General features: G+C 41.4%; 1 protein-coding gene across 3 annotated transcripts in view; it reads left to right on the top strand.

Moving 5' to 3' along the window:
* The window catches only part of XIAP (X-linked inhibitor of apoptosis), a 38368-nt gene extending 24721 nt beyond the window's left edge, over positions 1 to 13647 (top strand). For 2 of the 3 annotated variants that reach the window (XM_032789914.2, XM_075068835.1), the window contains exons 4-7: positions 2899 to 2977; positions 5313 to 5346; positions 6866 to 7069; positions 9506 to 13647. In XM_032789914.2, coding sequence (XP_032645805.1) covers positions 2899 to 2977; positions 5313 to 5346; positions 6866 to 7069; positions 9506 to 9699 — 511 coding nt within the window. In that variant the 3' untranslated portion in view covers positions 9700 to 13647. The remainder of the gene's footprint in view (positions 1 to 2898; positions 2978 to 5312; positions 5347 to 6865; positions 7070 to 9505) is intronic. The other variant, XM_032789915.2, reaches the window with a different exon arrangement.
* The last annotated feature ends 9308 nt before the right edge of the window (positions 13648 to 22955 follow it).

The following is a 22955-nucleotide window of genomic DNA, read 5'->3' as shown; positions in this document are numbered from 1 at the left end:
TGCACCCCTGGTTCCCAGACCATTGTTCAAATACATTTTTCCTTTCTGGCTTGTGATGGGTAAGGTGCTTGTGACAGGGTGCGACTCACCATGCTACCACCTTCTGCTGGTTGTCTTGCGGATCAGCTTCACAGGTCGGTACGCTTGACTCCCGGTGGTGTCTTGCTCGCATCACTTATGGTCCTGGACCTGTGTTGTTCTAAGGACCATGGCTTCCTCTTTAGGACACAGCCCTCTGGCTGTGCCACACTCTGTGCTCCCCCTTTCCGGGGGACAATACCACAGTCCAATGGTCCAGCCACTTCCTCAGTGGGGGGACCTACCTACTACTTTGGGTCCTAGCCCAGGGACCTTGTAAATAACAGCCCCACACTGCATCCTCTCCAATCTGTCTATTTCCCTGGGCCCTTCCCCGCAGCTCCAGTACCTTCTTTGTCCTTGCCTCAGGGCCTCAGTCTGCAACTCCCAGCCAGGAGCTCTTCCCTACTAGCAGCACTGCTCTGTCCAGGGTGCTGGCTTTCTTCTGCCTACAAGGCAGCCAGTTCTCCCTCCTTGAGCTCCAGGGAGAAACTGAACCTGCTCTTTCCTGCAGCTCTTCTTATATGGGCGTGCCTGGCTCTATTTGGCTGCTCCGTGCAGCCTCCCTAGGGCTCCATTAACAATTTACACGCCAGTATGGAGTGGAGGCCTCATCACAGGGCTATAAACAATAGCCAGATTGTTCATCATTTGTGTCTAGAATTGACCAACATTGCCCTAGTACCCAGAACTGACAGAGATCAACAGAAGAGCTGATCCACCTTCTAACAACAAGTGATCTGTCGATGCAGGACTTTGCTTGTATTTCATTTTTTTATGAACTTTGAAAATGCAGGTCCGTAGAAGAAATGTCTTTTGGTAAAGATCATCACAACTACAATATGCTCTTGCAGATAGTCCCGCTCAAGTTAGGATGCTAGGATTTGGGGGAAGGTTTTCTCACTCTTTTGACAGATGACCCACGAGCTTAATGTTGATATACTGAAATTTCTTCAAAATGATCTGGACATGGTGCATTCATCAGCAGTATCAGCCTACTACGTACACAGGTTACCTCCTTGGAGTTAGTCCATGCACAATTAGATTTAGCAGAGTGGTCAACAAGCCAGACCGCCCATACCGTCTGAGAGACTGAATTACTCTTCTCCCACCTTATTAATTCCCGTGGCCGTCAGCACCAAAGGAGGTCCACTCTCAGCGATAAGAACTGGAAGTGTTCAGACTTTTTTGGGAGTAAGGCATACTCCTTGGCTATGCTTTGATTTTGAATAGCTAATTACCAAGCTCTGATGGCAAAATAAGACTATGTAACCTATTTGGAACAGAGTGTTTGTTTTTTTGTTTTTTTTATTATTATTGAGTAGCTGCCTGAGTCGCACCACAACCATTTTAAGAAGATGGAAAGAGGGAAAGTTAATGGCCAAGACAACACTACAGTCTGCCCTCGACACACCCAGTTCAGTGGCAAGGTCCATATCCTTGCTGTGGTGATGCAACATGTCATGGCTCCACCTGTCAGGCTTCCTGAAGGAGATACAATCAACCACTGAAGACCTTCCCTTGGAGAAAACAAGAGTTCTCCACTGAGAAGACTGATGCCTCTCTTCATACCCTGAAGGATTCTAGGGCCGCTCTCCATTTGCTGGGCATCTACATGCCAGGACAAAATAAAAAATGCAGTCCACCACCCTAGCACAAACCACTCACGTACCAATAACCGACTCAGCGTTACTGTAAGCCACAGAAAGAGAAATTTTCAAGGCATAAACCATCTGGCCTGCAATCTTCCTCATCCAAGACGTTCATGTCCAAGCATCAATTTTGACTTGTTGGTTGAGGCATCAATAGACCACTCCCACCAACTGCTACAGCTGACTCATGCTATCCATCCGTTTGGCTACGAGCTGGCAGCATTCCCCAGCACTTGGGAGTATATAACATTGTAATGGGTACTCTATTCGTTTTACTTTTCTGCCCTCTCCACAACACCCTTCCCCATCCCTCTTCAGGGACCCTTCTCATGATTGTTTACTATGACAAGAGGTAGATCATCTTCTCTGGTTAGGAGCCATAGAACCAGTACCTCAACATCTACAAGGCAAAGGTTCTACTCTTGCTGTTTTCTAATTCCCAAGAGGAAGGGAGGTTGGAGACCTATACTAGACCTCAGCGTTCCAATATGTTTGTCAAAGCTCAAAAATTCAAGATGGTCACTCTCACAACAATCGTTCCAGCATTGGAATAGGGTGACTGTTTTTTGGCCCTCGACCTTTAGGACGTCTGTTTTCATATCTCAGTCCTACCGACTCTCAGACTATTCCTCAGATTCACTCTGGATTAAGACCACAACCAGTACAGGGTACTCTACTTCTGACTATCATCAGCCCCGAGAGTCTTTTCCAAGTGCTTGGAGTGGCATAGAAGATATTGAAAAGAGGGATAGAACAGGTAAGGAAAATGTCTGTTTATCCATGACTGTGGTTTATTGCTTACAAAAAGGTTAAGAGTTGATATTTAAAAGTTATTGTATTTCTTTGTTTGCAAAGTTTGTTTTTCTTTTATAAACCAGTGATTGTGGCTGCCATGATCAGTGAATGTAAAGTTTTGTGATTCCAGTTGTTAGGAGTCCGTGACAAATAAGCATTGTTGACAAAGCTCCTTCCTTTCACTATCAGAATGTTTTAAAAATGTTTAAATGACATCTATGATTTCAGTTACATTTTCAGAGAGAGAACTTCAAGAGCAGAAATATTTTTTGAAATGCAGAATTTCCCAAATTCTTTTGAAAATTGTGTTCAGCTTTGTTTATTTTCCCATGTGTACAATGCTCTTTATAATTATAATCTTTTGTGACTATAGATGCAAATATCTGCTACAAGAAAAGGGCCAAGAATTTGTAAACAGTGTTCAGTTAACACCTTTACGGAGGGATTCCACAGTAAGTTGTCTTTTTTTTTTTTTTTTTTTCCCCACCATCTCTGTTTTGGTTTCCCTAGAGAAATAACTTTTTAATTACAGATAACATTGTATAACTTAAATTTTGTGAAATCATTATCATGTAAATACAACTATATACAGGTCACTAGATATATTATGCTGTTTTTTTTGTTTTTGTTTTTTTAACACTGCTTTGATCATCAACAGGAAGTGGAGGGATGCCATAGTACAGTGTAGCAATATGATTAGGCACTACCAATTCATGGCCGTGAAAAAGCATCACAGACTGTGAAATCTGATCTCTCCCTGTGAAATCTGGCTTATTGTAGGAAAGGGCAGGGCTGGGGCGCCCCAGCGCGGCTTCTACATGCCAAGCTCCCGCTGTGCTAGGCCTGGCCAGGTTGGGAGAGGGACAAGGACTTATTTTTCGCCTGCAGAGGCTGCTCCCGAAGCCACGTCAGACCCACCTCTGGGACACTTCCCTGGCTGCAAAAAGCCCATGAGCACTGGGCATATGGCAATCCACCCCCAAATCCTGCAACATTCACTTCTGCGCTGGAAGTGGTGCAGGCTTTTTAGAGCAGTTGTGGGCAACCTGCGGCCTGTCAGGTAATCCACTGGCAGACCATGAAGACAGTGTTTACACTGACCATCCACAGACACGTGGGGCCCGCAGCTCCCAGTGGCCGTGGTCGCTGTTCCGGGCAAATGGGAGCTACTGGAAGCGGCCCGGGCCACAGGCAGTCCAGGGAGAATGTCGGCTCCTATACAACATCTGTGTCCTTTATTCTATAAGTGTTTTGTTTTCCCACCACCAGTGTCCAAATAAATACAGTCCTTACAGATTTCTCACTACCGCAGTCTGGGTCAGTAACCACTCTTCTCTGGCTGCCTCCCTCCTTTTAGCACCTTCCCAGCATTTGTAGCTCCTGCCTATCAGGCTGGCAGGTGTTTCCAGTCACTAGGCAGATACAAGACTTTTCAGCCAGCCCCAATCTATCTCTTGATTGTAACAGGGCTGATTAGGTGTGTTTGCAGCAGCCCCCTGACACAAACCCCCAAAGCATGGGGTTCCATTCCTCACCGTCTTGGCTAATAGCCATCAATGGACTTATTTCCATGAGCTTTTTAATCTTTTTAACCCAGTTATACTTTTGGCTTTCACATCATCACCTGGCAATGGGTTCTACAAGGATGACTGTTGTGTGGTGAAAGAATTCCTTTTCTTTGTATTAAACCTGCAACCTATTAATTTTATTGGGTGACCCTCTAGATCTTATGTTATGAGAAGGGGTAAATAACACTTCCTTATGCACTTAGATCAAAGCATGAGTGGTGTGAAGGACCTCTATCATATCCCGCACTTGGTTGTCTCTTTTTCAAGCTGAATAGTCCCTCTCTTTTTAATATCCTTAATCTTTTTAATTTTTTTGCCCTTCTCTGTTGCCTTTTCCAATTCTAATATATCTTTTTTTGAGACGGGTGACGACAACTGCACAGTATTCAAAAGTGTGGGCATACCATGGATTTGTGTAGTGGCATTATGATACTGACTGTCTGATTAGCTATTCCTTTCCTAATAGTTCCTAACATTCTCTTAGCTTTTTTGGCTGCTGCTGCACATTGAGCAGATGTTTTCAGAGAACTATCCACAGTGATTCCACAATCTTTTTCTTGAGTGGTTACAGCTAATTTAGACCCCATCGTTAGGTATGTATAGTGGGAATTATATTTTCAAATATGTATTACTTCACATTTATCAACACCGATAAATGCCATTTTGTTGCCCAGTTTTGTGAGATCCCTTTGTAACTCCTCACAGTCTGCTTTGGATTTAGCTATCTTTAGTAACTTTGTATCATCCGCAAACTTTACTAACTCACTATTGACCCCTTCTTCAAGATCATTTACGAATGTTGAGGTGATCATATACATGTGGCCTATTACAGGACGGTTTGAGATTTGTACATCTTGTTTATGACAGGATGTCTTGGTTCTGCCACCACTGGCTGCTTAGGCAAATTACTTCAGCTCTCTGTGGCTCAGTTTCTTCATGTGTAAAACAGGAATTATGATAGTGACCTCCTTTATAAAGTGCTCTGAGGTTGGTTGATGAAAAGTGCTGTATAAGAACTAGGTATTTATTTATGTATGCCCAATCCTGTTGAAGGAGATGGAATAATAAAAGATGGGATTCCTATTGATTCTCATCTGAGTCATGGTCACACAGTCAGCATGATGAATAGCAACAGCCTTTTTCTTACCGTTTCCTTAACAATATTTAGAAATGTTTTTGTTTGCAGGGGACTTAATCTACGTTTATATTTCTGTTTTAGATAGAAGCTTCTGAGAAGACATCGCTACTTATAGGTATCAGTAAAACAGTTACATTTATGTGTTCTTAGTATGCCTTCCTCACCAGGTTCTGTTGTTGTGGCTTATGTATGTGGGGAGAATGAAGGAAATGGCTCATTTTGAAGGTGACCCTGCTATGCTTTATAGAGGAAAAAGGAAGCTAACCCATTAAATTATGCTTTTTTTACGTCCTTGCTTCTGAACAATTAAATAAGAAGCACAACACATGGATGAACTGCTGAACAGATAATGTAATTTGGGAGCTAGAGTGTAAATTTATCACTTCATTAACCTGAAGGTTAAAAAAATCAATGAATAAATTCTAACCTCATTAGGGAAAAAAAAATTAGTGTTTTGCGAGTGGCCAATACGGGGTGGGAGGGTGGATGGGTGTGTTAAAAGGTTTAGACCACAGTAGAAGTAAATTTAATGTATAGTTACACCTCTATATATTTACTGACCATAAAGATACTTTACTGAGTTGTTAAGACTATAGGAAGAATATCAGGGAATGCTGAAATTGTTTGGGTCTCTTCTTGAATGAAAATGTCACAAAAATAATTGGGAAGGCTTAAATAAGAGCCTGATTGTGTGTCATACCTGCATGAGAGGTTCTAGCACTCTTTCTTTTAAACATTCAACAAAAAAGTGAGAAAATAGTGATGAGTATAGCAGCAGGATTATCTTACAGCTACTTAAAAATATTTAGTTGGTAGGAAAAGATATCTACCATTGCTATGCAGTGATTCCACAACAACCTACAGTTATAAAATATTCTGGGGGATAAGTGTCTGTAAGTATATTCACGTATGAGAGAGAGCTCTAGTTTCATTGCAAGCAGTTTTGCCAAGGAAAATAACTGAGTAACCCTTAAACGTAGTCAAAATGAGTGAAAATAGCAGATGCCTTGCTAATAAACCTATCCAAAGACCTCCACTGGGAAGGAAAGGGGAGATATAATGGTAGAAAAATAATCTCCTACTGTTAATATGTGATAAGACAGGGAGGCATACATTACAGTACTATTGATTGCACTGCATTTTGGTTTTGTAACCTTTTAATAAATTGGCAAGTTGCTTATAGCCTAGGTATGAGTGGGTTATATTTTTTTTATAAATTGAAAGAAAGTATATTAAACATTACTTGTACTTAGGGATTTAAGCTAAATTATAAAGATAATTTGGCTCCAAGTGTGATAAGATCTATGATTACTGCTACACAAGGAGACATTCTGTGTAAAAAGATATGGTGAAAATTTGCATTGACTGAGGGATCTGAATGGATTAAAATCTAGGAGTCTGTAATATAAGTAGGGTGGCCTGTGGAAGGGTTGGAAATATAGCAAATCTGGGAGGCGTCCTACTTGTTTGATGATTTATATTTCACAGTGCAAAATCACTAGTCAGAGAAATTTAATTGTCCTAACTTTTGGTTAAATGTTATGAAGTTCTTCAAAAAATTACAGTGAACACTGTTGACTATTTCTAATTTGCTCTTGGTTAAACTGATTTTTTTCCCTCAATGTTTGTTAAAGATGATGATCTCCTACAAAACCAGTTGGTACAGAATGCCATGCATATGGGTTTCAGTTTGTCTGAGATTAAAAACATTATGGAGAAGAAACTGCGGACATATGGAGAAAACTATACATCTGTTGAGCTTCTAGTTTCAGATATAATACATGCTCAAAAAGAAAACATACAAGAAGAAGTATCCAGTGGGAGCTCGGTACCGAAAGGTGAATTTTTTTTATAATTACAAGACATGGATGCAAAAGATTATAACAGATTGTATTAAATATCTTATTGGTATATTTCTGTTACCATCTTTGTGCAACACAAAAGAAATGCATGTAATATGTGTCATCATTAGATAATTCAATAGGGTAATCATATATACAACTATAAATAATTTATTTTTTTTACGTTTTATTTAACCAGCACGTTTAAGAATATACTGGTTTTTGTTAGAAAAGAGCAGCCGACCACTGATGCTACAATAATGTATACTATTAGACACACTACCTGAAATCCAGCCACTTTGAAAAATGTATTAGAAGTAGTTTCAGATCCCATCCCTACTCCCAAATTCCTTTGCTAATATTTGTGCTTTTATTATTTTGTGTGTGGGTCTGAAGTCTTCATCCCCTCCCTCTCCTGCTGGGGTGAGTATTTCTCACAGTAGACAGGAAACTGTACGGGAGAAACTATGAACTAGACTACAGCCACTCCCCGAGTTATACAAAACCTGACTTATGCAAATTTGCACTTACGGAAAAAGTTCCATAAGCCAGAAATAGGATTTTCGAGTTGCGGAAATTTTTGCATAACGTATTGGTATACGTTTCCGACTTACACCAAATTTAAGTTACGCAAGGCTTTCTGGAATGGAACGATTGTGTAAGACAGGGGGCATCTGTATACACGAGGTGCTGTCAAATGTCCAGTATAAATAAAGGGCAAAAAAATAGAGAACAGATGGATTCAGACACACGGAGGAAACAATGAAACAATAGTGGTCAGCATGATAGGCTGTTTTATTAGTGCACGCGTGGCCTAGGTGCTGTCAGGTCTCTTTGTAGCCATCGCAACAAAGGAGTTTTAAGGAGCATTTTCCATTAAGGATAATGCATTAGTTTTGTGGACATTTATGGGGAGCTTCTCCCAAGCATGGAGACAGCATTCCAGACAAAAGCAGATATTTTTTTTCAAGTAGGGCATAATTTTATGATACAGAACTAAAATAGCATGTATAGTCAGTCTTTGAGGCAGTACAAGTTTTTTAATTAACTCTTAAAACAGTCACTCTTTGGTGCCTATAAAACCAAATAAAAACAATTTTCTCTGCCTATCTTTAGTTGAATAAAAAGTTCTACTTAGGAACTTTTAGATAACACACACCTTTTTTCCTATTTCACTTTTTCGCGGGGGGGGGAAAGAGGTGTCACTGAGATCTGTTAGCATTATTCAGAACTCTGTATTCTCTCTTTTTGTGAATTGGAGTTCAGAGCTCAGAATTTACCATCTCATGGCTGAATCTTCTAGTGTGAGCAATGGTAGGGCACACAGGACTTCGGCTCTCTGCCACAGTCTGAAGTTAGGTACTGCCCTTTTCTGTCCCTATCTCAGTAATACTTCCTTCCCATCTCCACCTACTTCTCCATTCCCAGCACCCACGCACACTTCAGAAAGTATGTTAAATGCAAAAACAGAACAAAAAAGGTTAATGAAAGTTAAGCTTTCGGATTTGGGTAATGTGTATGTAACTTCTGCATCTGGAAGCATCATCCTGGTGCCTATGCATAGCATTACAATGTAGTCTTACATAATATTTCTCAAATAACGCAACAGAATATAATTTTTCTACAACTCTAGACACATGTTGTAAGGTCTGATACATGAATACATACACATACAGACCTACATTTAAAGACTTAAACATTTTAGGCTAGCTTAGTGTCTGGGAGTAAGGAGAGCAACGGTGACCTTAAGGAGGCCTAATGGTCACTGTGGCTTAGGACTGGTACCCAGGGCCGATGCTGGGAATCAGTCAGGTAATAGCAGCATCCCAACCGTAGACTCTAATCATCAGCCAGGAGCAGAGTGGTGTAGAAACCAAAATGCCAGTCGTGTGTCATGGAAGATTCCCCCTATGCAGAGAATCTCCTTCTGCTCTGATCCACTGAGTTTGTGCCAGTTCACCACAACAAAAAGGTTATAGAATGGACACAACATGGCTAGGGATCTGGCTCTTTTGTGTTATGATATGATGACCTACAGTTCATGGCAATTTATCCTGTCAGCAATGCTGATGGGGGGCCCCCCTCTACATAACGAGTGTCTCTCTTTCCACCCCTGACAAGTGTTTGGGGGCAGCTGCCAATGGGAAACCCATGTGAAAAGCTTCTGCAGATAGTTCTAGATCTGTATATAGAGAAGGTTAAACTCCCAGCTTGCTCCACTGTCGGGGGCATAATCTCTCTCCCACCATGTGGAATGATGGAGAGAATCCAGATTGTAGTGTTTGTAGTCTTTAACACGGGTTTTTCTTGTTTAGGGGATGATTTATTCCTGTCATACCAAGAAAACTTAGTTTGTATGGGGACGGTAGTTTGAGAGAGTAGCTGCTTTTATTAAGTATGTTAACTTGCTCCATGTGTTTCCCTTTTCCTCAGATCTGAGTACTGAAGAGAAGTTAAGACGTTTACAGGAGGAAAAGATGTGTAAAATCTGTATGGATAAAGACATCTCAGTTGTTTTTATTCCCTGTGGCCATCTGGTTGCTTGTAAAGAATGTGCTGAAGCAGTTGATAAATGCCCTGTGTGTTGCATGGTTATTACAAAAAGACAGAAAATATTTATGTATTAGTCATATGTACAGTGTTTGTGCAAATGTTTGTTGTTCCATTGTTTAAAATCACTGTAATGCAACAGCAAACACTTGGGATGTTCAGCACTGTAGCACACAAATATATTTATGGAGAGTCTAAAGTTTTGGGTTAATAAAAACAAAGCTTTAGTCAGTGCCCTAAAAGCTCATGAACTGACAATTGGAAGCTGCTAAATTTGTACTTATAGCTCTCACATTCAACTGCAACCTCTTTATTCCTCTCCAGTTTGTCCCTTCACTTTAATTGACGTGACAGATTAGAAATTCTTCACTATGACATTCTCCTATTTTGTATATGTCTGAGTATGCACACCTTTCTAACTTGTAAAGTGCATAAATGAAGTATATTATTCACTCATATACAATAGCATGGGCAAACTGAGTGATCAGCCCGAGTACAAGCTGCGCTGCTAATAACAACGTAGATTGGAATTTGTCATCTGATCTCACTCTTTAGTTCTGTCCCTGACAAGTTTTCAGAAAGGGTATGGGTAATAAACTATTAAATGGAGGTGACAAAAAATCCAGCCATGTTTTTGTTAAATAAAATTTTAGCAAGATTTAATATTATTCAAAACTAGAATAGTAAGGGTTAGCGTTTCTGAAGAAGGCAGATGTTTGTGGGTTCAGGAATGGTGACATTTTAGGCTAAAAGTTTATGTAGTTTTGTTTTTCTGTTAATTATTTTAGTGACTATCTAATCTCTGAAACAGGTTAAGCCCCTTTCTAATTGAGTAAAATATTGATTAGTTATACAAATTCCTTTTCTTATAGGGAAAATGGCATTTTTAAAATCTCCTGACCTTTTCTAAACCACTAAAATGTACAAATTATTTAAAAATTATTCACGACAGAAAAATTACAAAAACATCATCCATATGTTTCTCTTCTCTTTTAAACAGTTTCCCCTTCCAAGCATACATTAGTCTTCCCTAGTCCAGTACAGTATGTATTTTAAAAATTGACTAATTTCACTTCCACCTTTCATTTCAATTAATTATATTCTTGTCGTTTACATATCATAGTTACATTCCAGCAGCCATGTTTAAGTTACACTAGGTCCATTTATTTCTCCATCTCTGACTGCCTTAAGGCTGATCTTTTCTAGCCCCAAAACTCAAAGGATCCTTAAACTATCACAGAAGTATCCCCCACCCCACTCCCATCTTGCAGACTCACAGTTGTAACCTGTCCTTTCTATAACCCACTCCCAAACAGGGAGTAAGCTTGGTCCTATTTCAAAAAGCCAAAACAAATATAAACACTGTGTAGCAAGAGATACCTGTCGTCCAGAACTTTTTTGCTAGATTGACGCATAGGAAATTCCTTGAAAATGAATATAAACTCTAAACCATTTACATTGCCTTTTGAAGAATCATAGTCAACTTGTATATAAGAGAGATTTTAAATAACATTGCTTATACATAGTATCAAATGACATTGTTTAAAGCAGTATTGTAATGACATATTATACTGAAATAACTCTCTTGGCATTGTTTGAGCTGTCTCTCGACCAGGTTTTCCAGTAGAACTATAGACCTGGCCACAGAGTCCGATGAGAACTCTCAGCACCTTACAAGATCAAATAATTCACATTTATTATTAGAATAAATTGAAGATTCTCAGCATCTTGCATGATCACATTTTGGGGAGAGATTTATTGCAATTACAAATGTGAAAAATAAAGAGCAAATACAATTAATGCTTTTAACGGATCTCCTAAGAGAACACAATATCTTATGCAGGGCTTCCCTGCCACGCTGTAGGTGGTAATTTTAAAATGCTCCAATGTAGTATGCTACTAAAGTTTTGGAAGATAAGGATTCAGCATCTGCTTCCAGTCTAAAGAACTGTTGCATAGGGGTTTTTTTGGAGAGAGAGAAATTTTCAAAGTATTACTCCTTTACTAGATAAATTTGCTTTTCAGGGTTTTACAAAATCATTTGTTTGAAAAACTATTGTATTTAATCTGGAGTTTTTCCCCAAGTCATGAGAGTTTTGGGTGAACTGCCAACAGCAGGAAAACTGATCAGATAGCTGGAGAATGAAACCTGCTGGCCCTAGGTGCCTCAGGACATTAAAGCCATTTGTACTTAAAATTTGTTCATTTCTATTGTACCTTGATGAGAATTTTCATCTTGTTTTTGGATCCTGTGGCTAACAAACTCTGGTTAGAGAATTATAGTTCAGGTATGACATTGTTTGTTTGGAATTCCTAGATAATCAAACATCCATTTCCAAACCTATTTTTATAATCCCATTTGTACATACTCAATATTTGATGTATTCCCAGGATGTAATAAGATGATCTTCAGTCTCTGCTTTCAAAGTCAAATACATTTTTAAATAAGAATTATTAAAATATATTCTTCTAACAATCCAATTTTTGTATATAAACTGGTAAAAGAGGGAAAGATATATCATGATTAATTTAAGACAATGGGCATGATGCTGCAAACTCTTATGCACATACAAAACTTTACTCATGTGAGTAGTTCCATTGACCTCATTGCTGAGTCCTTCTGTTCCAAAGCTTTGCTTCAGTGGGACTCCTCATGTGAGTAAAATTAGGCACATGCAAAAGTGTTTTCAGGATTAGGCCCCATATAGTGCCTACTTGTAAATTTAGAAATTGCCCTATTTATGTACATATATAAAAATGAATATTCTGCTTTTGGTTTCACAAAGGCACTATGTATAATTGAAAATGGTGTAATGCCCTTATTTTTGCAATTTAGGTTGTGATGTAATTCAGACAGGAGTCTTAGTTTGTCACATCAGTGTCAGTGCTGGATGTTCGTGTTTTACGTTTTTCTTTGCCCATTTCTTCTTTTGTTTTTAATTTGGAAAATCTATCCAAGATTGCGTGTTCCCTGTTTACTTCACGATTATCAGTCTTAGAGTTTCTATATTTAAATATGTTCCTTTTTTCTTTTAAAAGTTCACTATATACATCAACAGACACTAATACACTTCATATACTTTTTGTTTTCAGAACACTAACAATGTTGTCTCATCTTAAAAAATTAAATAGAATTTTTTTGTGGTTAACGTTAAGATTTTTGTCATGGGCATAATGGGATATAGCATCAACATAAAATTATCTTTTTCTGTTAATACTTTATGAAAGCTGAAGGATCTGTAATCAAGAAGTTTAAACTTACATGTCTCCATTTATACAGCTTTATTTTATGTATTTCACTCAATTTGACAGTAAATCATTTTATAAAAAATTCATTTTATAAAAAATTCATTTTTGCTTCTAGTCAGTTTCCATTTCTGGCTCTCAAGATATCTGTTTGAGCTCATAACATTTCAGTTGATATTAAGTGTTGTTTTCCTCCCCTTTTTCCATCTTGTTTTAAAAACCTGAATTTTGGATTTAAGTAAGACTTAGCTGATGCCTCTCTTAAACAATGTAAGCTCCAAATTTGTGAAAATAATTGGACTGTGTTTGCACATGTTGATATATTTCAAATCTTTTGAACTGAATGATGTATTTGACGTGGAACACTGATTAGTGATACCTAATACTGAATATGATTTTTCATTGTCTTAAAACTTTCATGAAATATAGTCCAAGGGACTGAAATTTAAGGTTATTTTTTTAATTTGTTGTGATCGTATAAAATTCACAGAACTGTTTTTTGTGATTCTAGTCTGACTTTATAGTTAGTTTTTTTAAATAGATCAAGTGAATTTAAATTGTTTGTGTTATAGTCTTTGATTATACATGCAAAGAGCAATCATAAAATGGAACTATTTGTAATTTCTTGGCTTTGTACATGTAATAGAACAGGATATTGCTAATTAATTTTAATAAACATGGTAAATATGAATATAACTGACCTGAAGAAGAATTCTGTGTAGCCCAAAAGCTTGTTTCCTTCACCAACAGACATTGGTTAAATAAAAGATATTACCTCACCTATCTTGTCTTCCTATCATGGGACCAGCATGGCTACAACAACACTGCAAATAAGAAACACAGTATTCATTGTCCATATACAGTTAGATCTTACTTACCTTACTTATACTAGTCCTGTTGACGCTCAAAAATTTTTTTTGAGTGAGGAGAGTAGAGTTTGGCCCATTGAAGTAGATGACAACTTCTAAGGAATTCAGGGTCTAGTTTTAATTACTAAACTGCTTCTTGAAAACTGTGTTGGTTAATGTGTTGGTTTTTTCCCTACATCTGTTTAGGTTTTAATTTACCATTTTTATTCTCTATTTTTGCAGAAAGTTTAATTAGTAATGTAAATGTTTATAGACAATTCTTTATCATGGGAGATGATCAGAGGTGCAATGGGCAGGTAGGTGCCCAACTCCTGTCGAAAGTCACTGGGGGTTCAACACTAAACTGCCATTTGTGCCTTTGAAAAATTTTCCCATTATGTTTAAGTTGCAATGACGAAAAATAAGTGTTTGCAAATAGATTGGTAGCTTTTGTTTAAAATGGCTCATTTAATATTCTCCAGTAGGGCCAACACGTGAAATGCGTTGTGCTGAAGAAGTTGTTTGGCATAAGACGTAAAGGCATGCAGGAGGGGCTCTCTAGAGAGGGGATCAAACCTAGGAATGGTACAGAAGGAAGAACCTTCAGACCAGCCAAGTCTGGGGAGATGGTTTTTGCTGAATGTTATCAAAACTATTAAGTTTCTCAGTTAGTTTATCCAAAGCCCAGCAAGGGGGCGTATTTGGATTACACAGTATGTGAACTGTGTTGAGAGCAGGTTGGGAGTGACAGAGACTTTTTAATATTTATTGCCTTACAATCTTTTAAAATCCTGAAATGTAAAGCAAGTGAATTACTGAAATATTATTCAGATACATTAAATGCAGAAGAACCTCATTTTAAACTCATGCTAAGGCTAACTATTGAAAGGCACAGTGGGTCTCATCTATTTCAGAATTTTTTTATTTTGAAGAATCATTTTTTGCAATAAATGTTTCAAAATTTAATTTGTTGTCAGGGACAATAATGGGTTAAAAACCTAATTTTTTAAAAAGATTGCAGTAGAGCTGCTCTATAGATGCAATTTTAAAAATTGTAATCAGTGCTGCATTTAAACTAAATGTGAGAATGCAATTAACAGCCATCAAATTGTGACTGATTGAATTAAGGAGTTTTTTTATTATTTAAATTATTGTGATTTTCAGTGTCATTGAAATAAGCAGCAAAATTCCTTGGAGACCAGCACGAAGGATTTAGGGAAATAACAAGAATGAAGGATGCAAGGAAGTCTGAAGGAGCACAGATATTTGGGGAAAGGCATTGGAGGGAAGACCACAGATGCCTTCTGGCCCCCAACTGCCAGTAAATTAATTTACACAGCAGTTTACATTTAACCTATTTGAAATATTTAATATTCAAAGTCTGGCGCTTTCTCCACTCATTTCTGAAGAATGAGTCTAACACTCATTCTAGTTTCTAGGAATGATAGCTTCCATTGAGTTAGGGCAGAACCATTCACTGCTATTATAGCAGGTATTTCACAGGTATTAAGTAATTATGTATACTAGAATTTTAGATATTTAGAAATATTTTACTAGAAAACACTGGAAATACATATTTAGGTTAGGAGAACCTTATCCACAATCTCCTCTCCTTTCAGGTCTGACCCTATTCAGGTACATTACAACTCCAGAGAAAGAAAACTTGAGGAGACAAGAATACTCCCCTAGCCCACCCAGCCATAGTATTTGTCTGACAGCTCCAACAGTTGAACTGGACCCTACCTTCTCATCTGTCAAATTAGAGGCTCCAGACGGAGAATCTCAACACAGAGAGGTTAGCCCAGACGGCGCTCCTGAAAGTCTGTGATCTGTCCTCAGCTTAGATATGACCAGCTAAGGGACTAATGGTACCCAATATTATGGAGTACCCATCACCATTTGACCCTTCATAGTGGGATTATCCCTATGCTAGAGTTTCTGGACCAGGGGCAGGCAAACTTTTTGGTGGGCCACATCGGCTTTTGTAAATTGTATGGAGGGCCAGTTAGGGGAGGGTGTCAGCCTGGCCCCCACCTCCTATCTACCCCCCTGTTCCCTGATGGGGGGGGGGGGGGCCTGGGATCCCTGCCCTATCCACACACCCTGTCCCCTGACCACACCCAGAACCACTGTCTCCTGCTGTCCCGTCCACCCCTCCCTCCCTGATTACCCCCTGGGGATCCCTTCCTCCATTCAGCCCCCTGGAGCCAGGCCACACTGCTGCCATCACGCAGTTCAGAGCACTGGGTCAGGCCTGGCTCTGCAGCTGCGCTGCCCCATGAATTCACAGCCCTGGACCCAGAGCAATGTGTCGGTGGCCAAGCAAGCTGAGGCTGCAGGGGACGGGGGACAGCAGGGGAGGGGCCAGGCCTAGCCTCCCGGGCCAGGAGCTCAGGGTCCGGCATGACGGTTCTGTGGGCTGGATGTGGCCCACCTCTACTCTGAACCATGCATGCATGCATCCCACCCACCCTCTCCTAGCTGATACTTGCTGGCTCCATCAGACTACAAGGGAGAAGGAATTGAGCCGCAGCTGATGATTCTGATGGGTTTATTCTCACCAGATGAGGTGGTTGCCCCGTCTTCGCCATCCCCAGATGATGGCCAGAGCACTACATCCAACCCAAGGAGGGACAGGATACTCAGTATGGGCTCCTGGACATTCTGCAGTCTTCTGGTCCTGTTTGGGTGGCCTTTCCTGTCAATGAGGCCATTATGTAATCAACCAGGCTAATCTGGCATACTCCTGCTTCCTGCACCACCACTTAAAAAAGGGCTTAGAGGCATTATTATGTACCAGCCAAGGAAGCAGATTTTCTGTTTACACACCCAGCACTCAATTCCCTGGTGGTACAAGCAACCACTGAGGTCTAGGCTATAACATCCCAAGACAACACCCACTAGCAAGGGTGCTAAATGCCTTGTCTGTTTAGGCAGGGAAGCTATTTTCTTCCATTAGACTTCAGTTTTGAATTGCTAACTAATAGGCCCTGTTAGCAAAGTATGATTCTTCTTTGAGTGCTTGTTCACCTCGATTCTAATCAGGAGTGCATGCGCCGTGTGCCCAGTCATCAGAAAGTTTTTCCTTAGCAGCTCCTGTTGGGTCAGCTGTGGAGTCCCTGGTGTGGTGCCTTCATGGCACTCAATATATGACCCTGCCAACCTCCCCCCCTTCAGTTTCTTCTTACTGTCTGTTTGGGACATTGGAACCGCGCTCACTTACTCAGCAAGTGCTCCCTTAGCATTCTCCTGTTAGCCATTCGAGTTTCAAGTTAGTGTTATAGTTAATTTAGTACATAGTTGTATAGATAGTTTAGATACTATCTATTGGGAGCAGGGTCTCTTCCCAATCGCTAGCCTCCTCCCCCCTTGGTCTCCGGGGCATGTCACGAGCCCAAGGCTTTAAGCCCTGCAGGGCTTGCAATAAGCCTATGCCAATCGGTGACCCCCACGACTCTTGCTTAAAGCATCAGGGGGAGGCACACCAAATGGAGAGGTGCAAAATCTGCAGGGCTTTTCAGCCAAGAACCAAGTAGGAGCATGATTTCTGCCTAAAACAACTTTTAATGGACTCCACTCTCCGCCTACAGTTGGCTGTGGCTCGCCAGGACCTGGCAGAGCATGTCTCTGTGGAGTGCTCCGGCATTCATATGTGACATAGTGCCAAGGAAGGACTCTAGCGCAAGAGACCCTCTGCACTGATGCTCCCTGGCACTGCAGCCAGGAATAGCGGCCCGGCACCACTCGACTTCCCTGATGCTGCACAAGTGACACAAGAAGGGCGAAAGGGGGTGCTCACGGGCCCCGAAAGCTGAGGGAGCGTCAGGGGATGCATGGGCGCACCCCAGAAAGGATCTGGTGCCAAATGAGCATGAGTCAGTGCTGTTGTCTTCAGTGCCCCAGAAATGACTGTTGAGTCTGGCACATAGCAACTCTCAGGCAGGGCAGTGCTCGGTGAAGGTGTTAGAGCCACCCTCCGCTCCAGACACTTTTGAAGCTGCCAGAGACCTGATCAAGATGACGGTGGCAAAGCCCCTGGTTCTCAGGGACAAGTGTCCGGTGTCAATAAGACCGGTACCATCTAGAGGCAAGGCCACTATGATGCAGCACAATACCTGGCACTCTCAGTCACCTTTGCTGCGACACTGCTCCCCAGCACCAACCCCCATGAAAACACCTCCAGCACCAGCGATGCAACACTCCCTCTCATTGGCACTGATCCCTGGCACCGACAGAGGACCGGCACCGACGACAGAGGACTGGCACTGTCCCATGGCACCAGGGCCCTCGTCCTCGATAGCCAGCACTGGACATCGCCGGATCCCAGTCGCCCTCCTTATCTTGGCACTGAGTGTTAGTGCATGGGCTCTCAGCACCACTGTGGTCATCACGATCAGGCTCTGCTTCCTTGGGGTCTGATGGCAACTTGTACTACTCAAGGCACAGTTGACATAGGTCCGAAAGGTGACAAAGGAAAAGTGCCGCTGACCTGGCAACCACAGTGACAGCCCCCAGCACAATGGCCCTTTTGGAACCTCTGGGCTTACCATCAGGCCCAGAGCCCCTTTTGAAGGAGATTAAGATTGGTAGCCTCAGAACACCAGCCACCTCACTGTTCCAGGGACAGGCCTATGCCTCGGGGATCCTAGGCCACTCTGTCGCAACCGCCCCCTCAGGCTCGGGTCGTGGTCGAGGTGACTCTGACAGGGATGACCATAGGGCACACCAGGATCTCCTTAGGTGGATTACCTGCAACATGGGGTGGCAAGCAGAGGAAGTGGTCGAGGCTGAGGATCCCATGGTGGACATTCTCACTCCTGCAAGTCCATCATTGGTAGCTCTGCCTTTGATCAAGATGGTTCAAAACACCATAAAGACGCTGTGGCAGACCCAGGCCTTGATTCCGCCAGCTGCCAGAGGTATGGAATGCAAATACTTTGTCCCTTCTAAGGGATGTGAATACTTATTCTCACACCCACAGCCATGCTCTCTGGTCATGTTCATAGTTAACAAGAAAGAGTGTCAGGGTCAGCAAGGGACGGCTCCCAAATCTAAGGCATAAAAAGGATGGACCTCTTCGGTAGGAAGTTCTATGCCACTGAGGGCCTCCAGCTGAGGATAGCTAACCAGCAAGATAGTCTCAGTAGGTATAACTTCAAATCATGGACTTCCATGTTGAAGTTCGAAGAGCTGATCCCTGCAGATTCTAGAGCTGAATTGTCTGCCATCATCGAGATAGGAGCAGTGGAGGAGGTTCCTCAAGAACTAAGGGGCAAGGGATTCTGCTGTTATTTCCTAATCCCCAAGACAAAAGGGGGCGTATTGTTCACGTCCATTCCAATACTTATCCTTCTTCCCCTCCATCAGAGTAGCTGGCAAGAAGAAACTGAAGGGGGGTCAGGTCGGCAGGATCATATATTGAACGCCATGAAGGTGCCACTCCAGGGGGCTCCACAGCTAACCCGACGGGAGCTGCTAAGGAAAAGCTTTCCGACATCCATGCATGTGGCGTGTGCACACCTGATTGGAATGGACAAGAGCACTACCAGTTCAGAGTATTCCCATTTGGACTAGATTCAGCACCCAAACTCTTCACAAAGGTCTTCTCAATGGTGGTGGTCCAAATGAGATGAAACAGCTACACCATCTTTCCATATCTGGCCAACTGGCTCCTGACAGGCAGAGTCAGCAACCCTATCTTTAATCCTACCTTTATCTTCCTTGCAACACAGAGAAGCGTACTTTGAGACCCATTAAGTCATAGAAACAACCCTAGACTTGACTAGAAAAGACCTACCTCTCTATGGGAAAAATTCCAAGCCATGAACAACTTGATAAGACGAGTCATCCTCAGACCACAGGCACGGTCTGCCTTTCCCTATTAAGTGATTTGGCCTCATGTACCTGAGTAACCCCAATTGCCACATCTGTTGCCTACAGGCCTGGCTTCAGTGTGATTATCTCATCAGACAGAAAATGAATATCAGAGGTACAATTCGCACCAAGATCATGGCTTCTCTTGTTTGGTGGGTGAACCTGGAACGAGTGCGTGTGGGAGTCTTTCCTTCCACTTTGGTCCCGCTATATCCAGATAATGTCAGACAACATGACAACTATTTTCTATGTAAACAAACAGAGTGGAGCAAAATCCCTTCATCTCTGCATAGAAGCAGTCAACTTACAGAACTGGTGCATCCGAAACCATGTAACACTCTTGGGAACATACTTACCAGGTGTGCAGAACTCTCTCTGGCAAACAGTCTCAGCAGACACTTCTCCACAGACCACAAATGGGAGATACACAATTCCATCCTGAACAAGAGCTTCACCTAGTGGGAAATGCCATCCTGGGACCTGTTTGCTTCCCAGATGGAAAAGAAATTTCTTTCATACTGCTCTAGAGCACTTCTGGGCTGAGGGTCCAACGGTGATGCCCTCCTGGTTCCTTGGACAGATACCTCAGGTATGCCTTTCTTCCCAACTCACTGATACCCCAAGTTATGCAGATATTTTCCATGATAAAGCTCAGGTCATTCTCATTGCTCAACTTTCCCAGACAGTGATGGTTTTCAGTCTTTCTGTGCATGTCAGACCTCCTATCAGCATCTGACCCTTTCTGGATCTATTGACTCAAGAGACTGGCAAGGCCAGACATCTCAATCCATGCCCTCTTTTATTCTGAGAGCCTGCTATTTGGATGGGTGTCAAATCTAGAGCATTCATATTTAGAGGCCATTCAGTCTATTTTCAATCAAAGCAGAAAGGTCTACACCAGAATATGCTATCTAGCCAAATGGAGACATTTCTCCAGCTGGACACAACAGAACCAAATATTCCCAGGATCTGTGGAAATTCCTGTTATTTTAGATTATCTACGCTCACTCAAGGGCAGGTGTTGATTGCTGCTAGGTGGGCCTTTTCATTAGCTTGCTGTGGGTCCACCTTGCAGCAATCAACACCTGCCATCCTCCATTTGAGGGCTATGCTGTTTTTACTCAGCTAACTCCAGATTCTGGAAGGGCCTCATTAAAACTTTACCATCATTGGTGAAACCAACATTGCAGTGGGATCTAAGGGTTTGTCTACACTTACCAGGGGATCGATGCATCGGCAGTCAATTTAGCAGGTGTAGTGAAGACCTGCTAAATTTACCACAGATTGCCCTCCCGTCGACTCCTGTACTCCACCAGATCGAGAAGAGAAGGGGGAGTCAATGGGAGAGCGTCTCTCATCGACATCGCGTAGTGTGGACCCCGCAGTAAGTAGGTCTAAGCTATGTCTATTTGAGTTACACTATTCATGTAACTCAAATTGTGTAGCTTAGATCGAATTTCCCCTGTAGTGTAGACAAGGCCTCAATCTTTGTCTTTTAATTCTTACCAGACCTCCCTATGAACTGCTAGCCACCTGCTATAGGTCCTACTTCTCCATGAAAGTCACCTTTGTAGTCACCATCACATCAGCCAGAAGGGTGAGTGAACTGGGAGCGCTTAGGGCAGTTCTGACATAAAACACATTTCATAAGGAGGAGGTTTCCCTTCACTTTCTTCTGAAATTCATTCTTAAGGTAACTGAATTTCACACGAATCAACCTATTTGCTTATGGGTATTCTTTCTCAGCACTTCAGACTTCCGATGAGGAGGGAAGACTTGACTCACTCATCTGCAGAGGATGAAACCCAATAGAAAAATGCCTAGATTATTTGTTCCTTTAGTGGCACAATCAAAAGTACAAGTGTTTTCTGCTCAGATACCCTCTAACTGTATCATTCTTTATCAGCTAGTGCATATTCCTCCTCTGGATGGTGTGAAAGCTCACTCCACTACAGCACAAGCAACTTGGTGCTCTTCAAGATGTACCTATACTGAACAAAGTACTTTCCCAAAACATTACACATTAGTCCAGACCTTTTCTGCAGATGCAGCTGTGGGGACAGCAGTATTGCTGACATCTATATATCCTGTTTGATTACTGCTTATTAGTTACCCATGTGTAAAATGCACTTGAAGAAGAAATTAAGGTTTACTTACCTGGAGGTTCTTCGAGACGTGTGGTCCCTATCTGTATTCCACTACCTGCCCTTCTTCCCCTCTGCTGCAGATCATGACTGGATTTGTGGTAAGAAGGAACTGGAGAGGCGTCAGTCCACACCACCCCTTATATGCTTGGTTCGGAGCACGAGGAGAACAACTACACAGTGCAAATGACTCTACTTGCTAGAAATCTCCAATCTCAGGCATATGGTCCTCAGGCATAGCTGCGTGTGGAATACAGATAGTGACTGCACATCTAGAAGAACCTTCAGTTACAGGTAAGAAACCTCCATTTATTTATCAGTCTGTAGTTCATGGGTTTAGATATTTGTTTTAATTCCTACTTAATGCCTTTTAAATTAGGTTCAAAATGTGGTGTTCATTTATTCCAGATGATTCTGGAGGTTGGGAGAAAAGCTCACAAATACTCAGTTTGGCAGATTTCTCTTAGTAACTTATTCATTTTGGGCCTGATCCAAAGCCCATTGGACACAATGGCAAGACTTCCATTAACCTCAGTGGTTTTGAATAAGGCCCTTTTAACAAATAAAATACTTTAAAGACTTTCTTTGTGTTATACATTAGGTCTGACAGTAAAGTAGGGCCAAAAGTAGTCAACAAAAATAAGTACTGCAATCCTGCATTTTTGGACAAAGATCTTGCAGTTACTGCCAACATTCCCAGTATATTTCCACTATGCTTGCCCACTAGTTTTCAGAGAGGATACTAAACCATATAACTGCTAGTTTTTAAAATGGTTTTTATTTATATTGTAACCAGAAATAGGGAAAGTGTTTGAATGATCTGCTACAATTGAAATATAACTGTAGGAGGTTAACACTAAAATGTGATTACCATTTGCTAATAACATATGCTAAGCTTCAATCCAAAGGGAAATGATTTTGTCCTGACAGGAAAGTTAAACTAAAGCAGTGAAATATATCACCATAGTACTAGAGTAAAGACTATTCAGAAGAAAATATATGTTGCCTTTGGGGCATGCAAACTCATGGTTGCCACACATGTGGACTATATATAAAGCCAGCCTATCCAGCATGTATAAGACTAAATCCTCCAAATCTCCAAACCCCCTTAGATTGTGTAGCTGCAGAGCTACTGGGCGTGTATGTGGAAACCCTACATGGCTGCAAATAATGATTCAAAGCCAGTCTCTTCTACCCCACCTCTCCCATTATGTACAGGAT

Source organism: Chelonoidis abingdonii, chromosome 8, assembly GCF_003597395.2.
Source record: "Chelonoidis abingdonii isolate Lonesome George chromosome 8, CheloAbing_2.0, whole genome shotgun sequence".
In the NCBI taxonomy this organism is placed as follows: domain Eukaryota; kingdom Metazoa; phylum Chordata; order Testudines; family Testudinidae; genus Chelonoidis; species Chelonoidis abingdonii.
The sequence above is the reverse complement of the archived record's forward strand: the minus strand, read 5'-3'. Positions and strand labels throughout refer to the sequence as shown.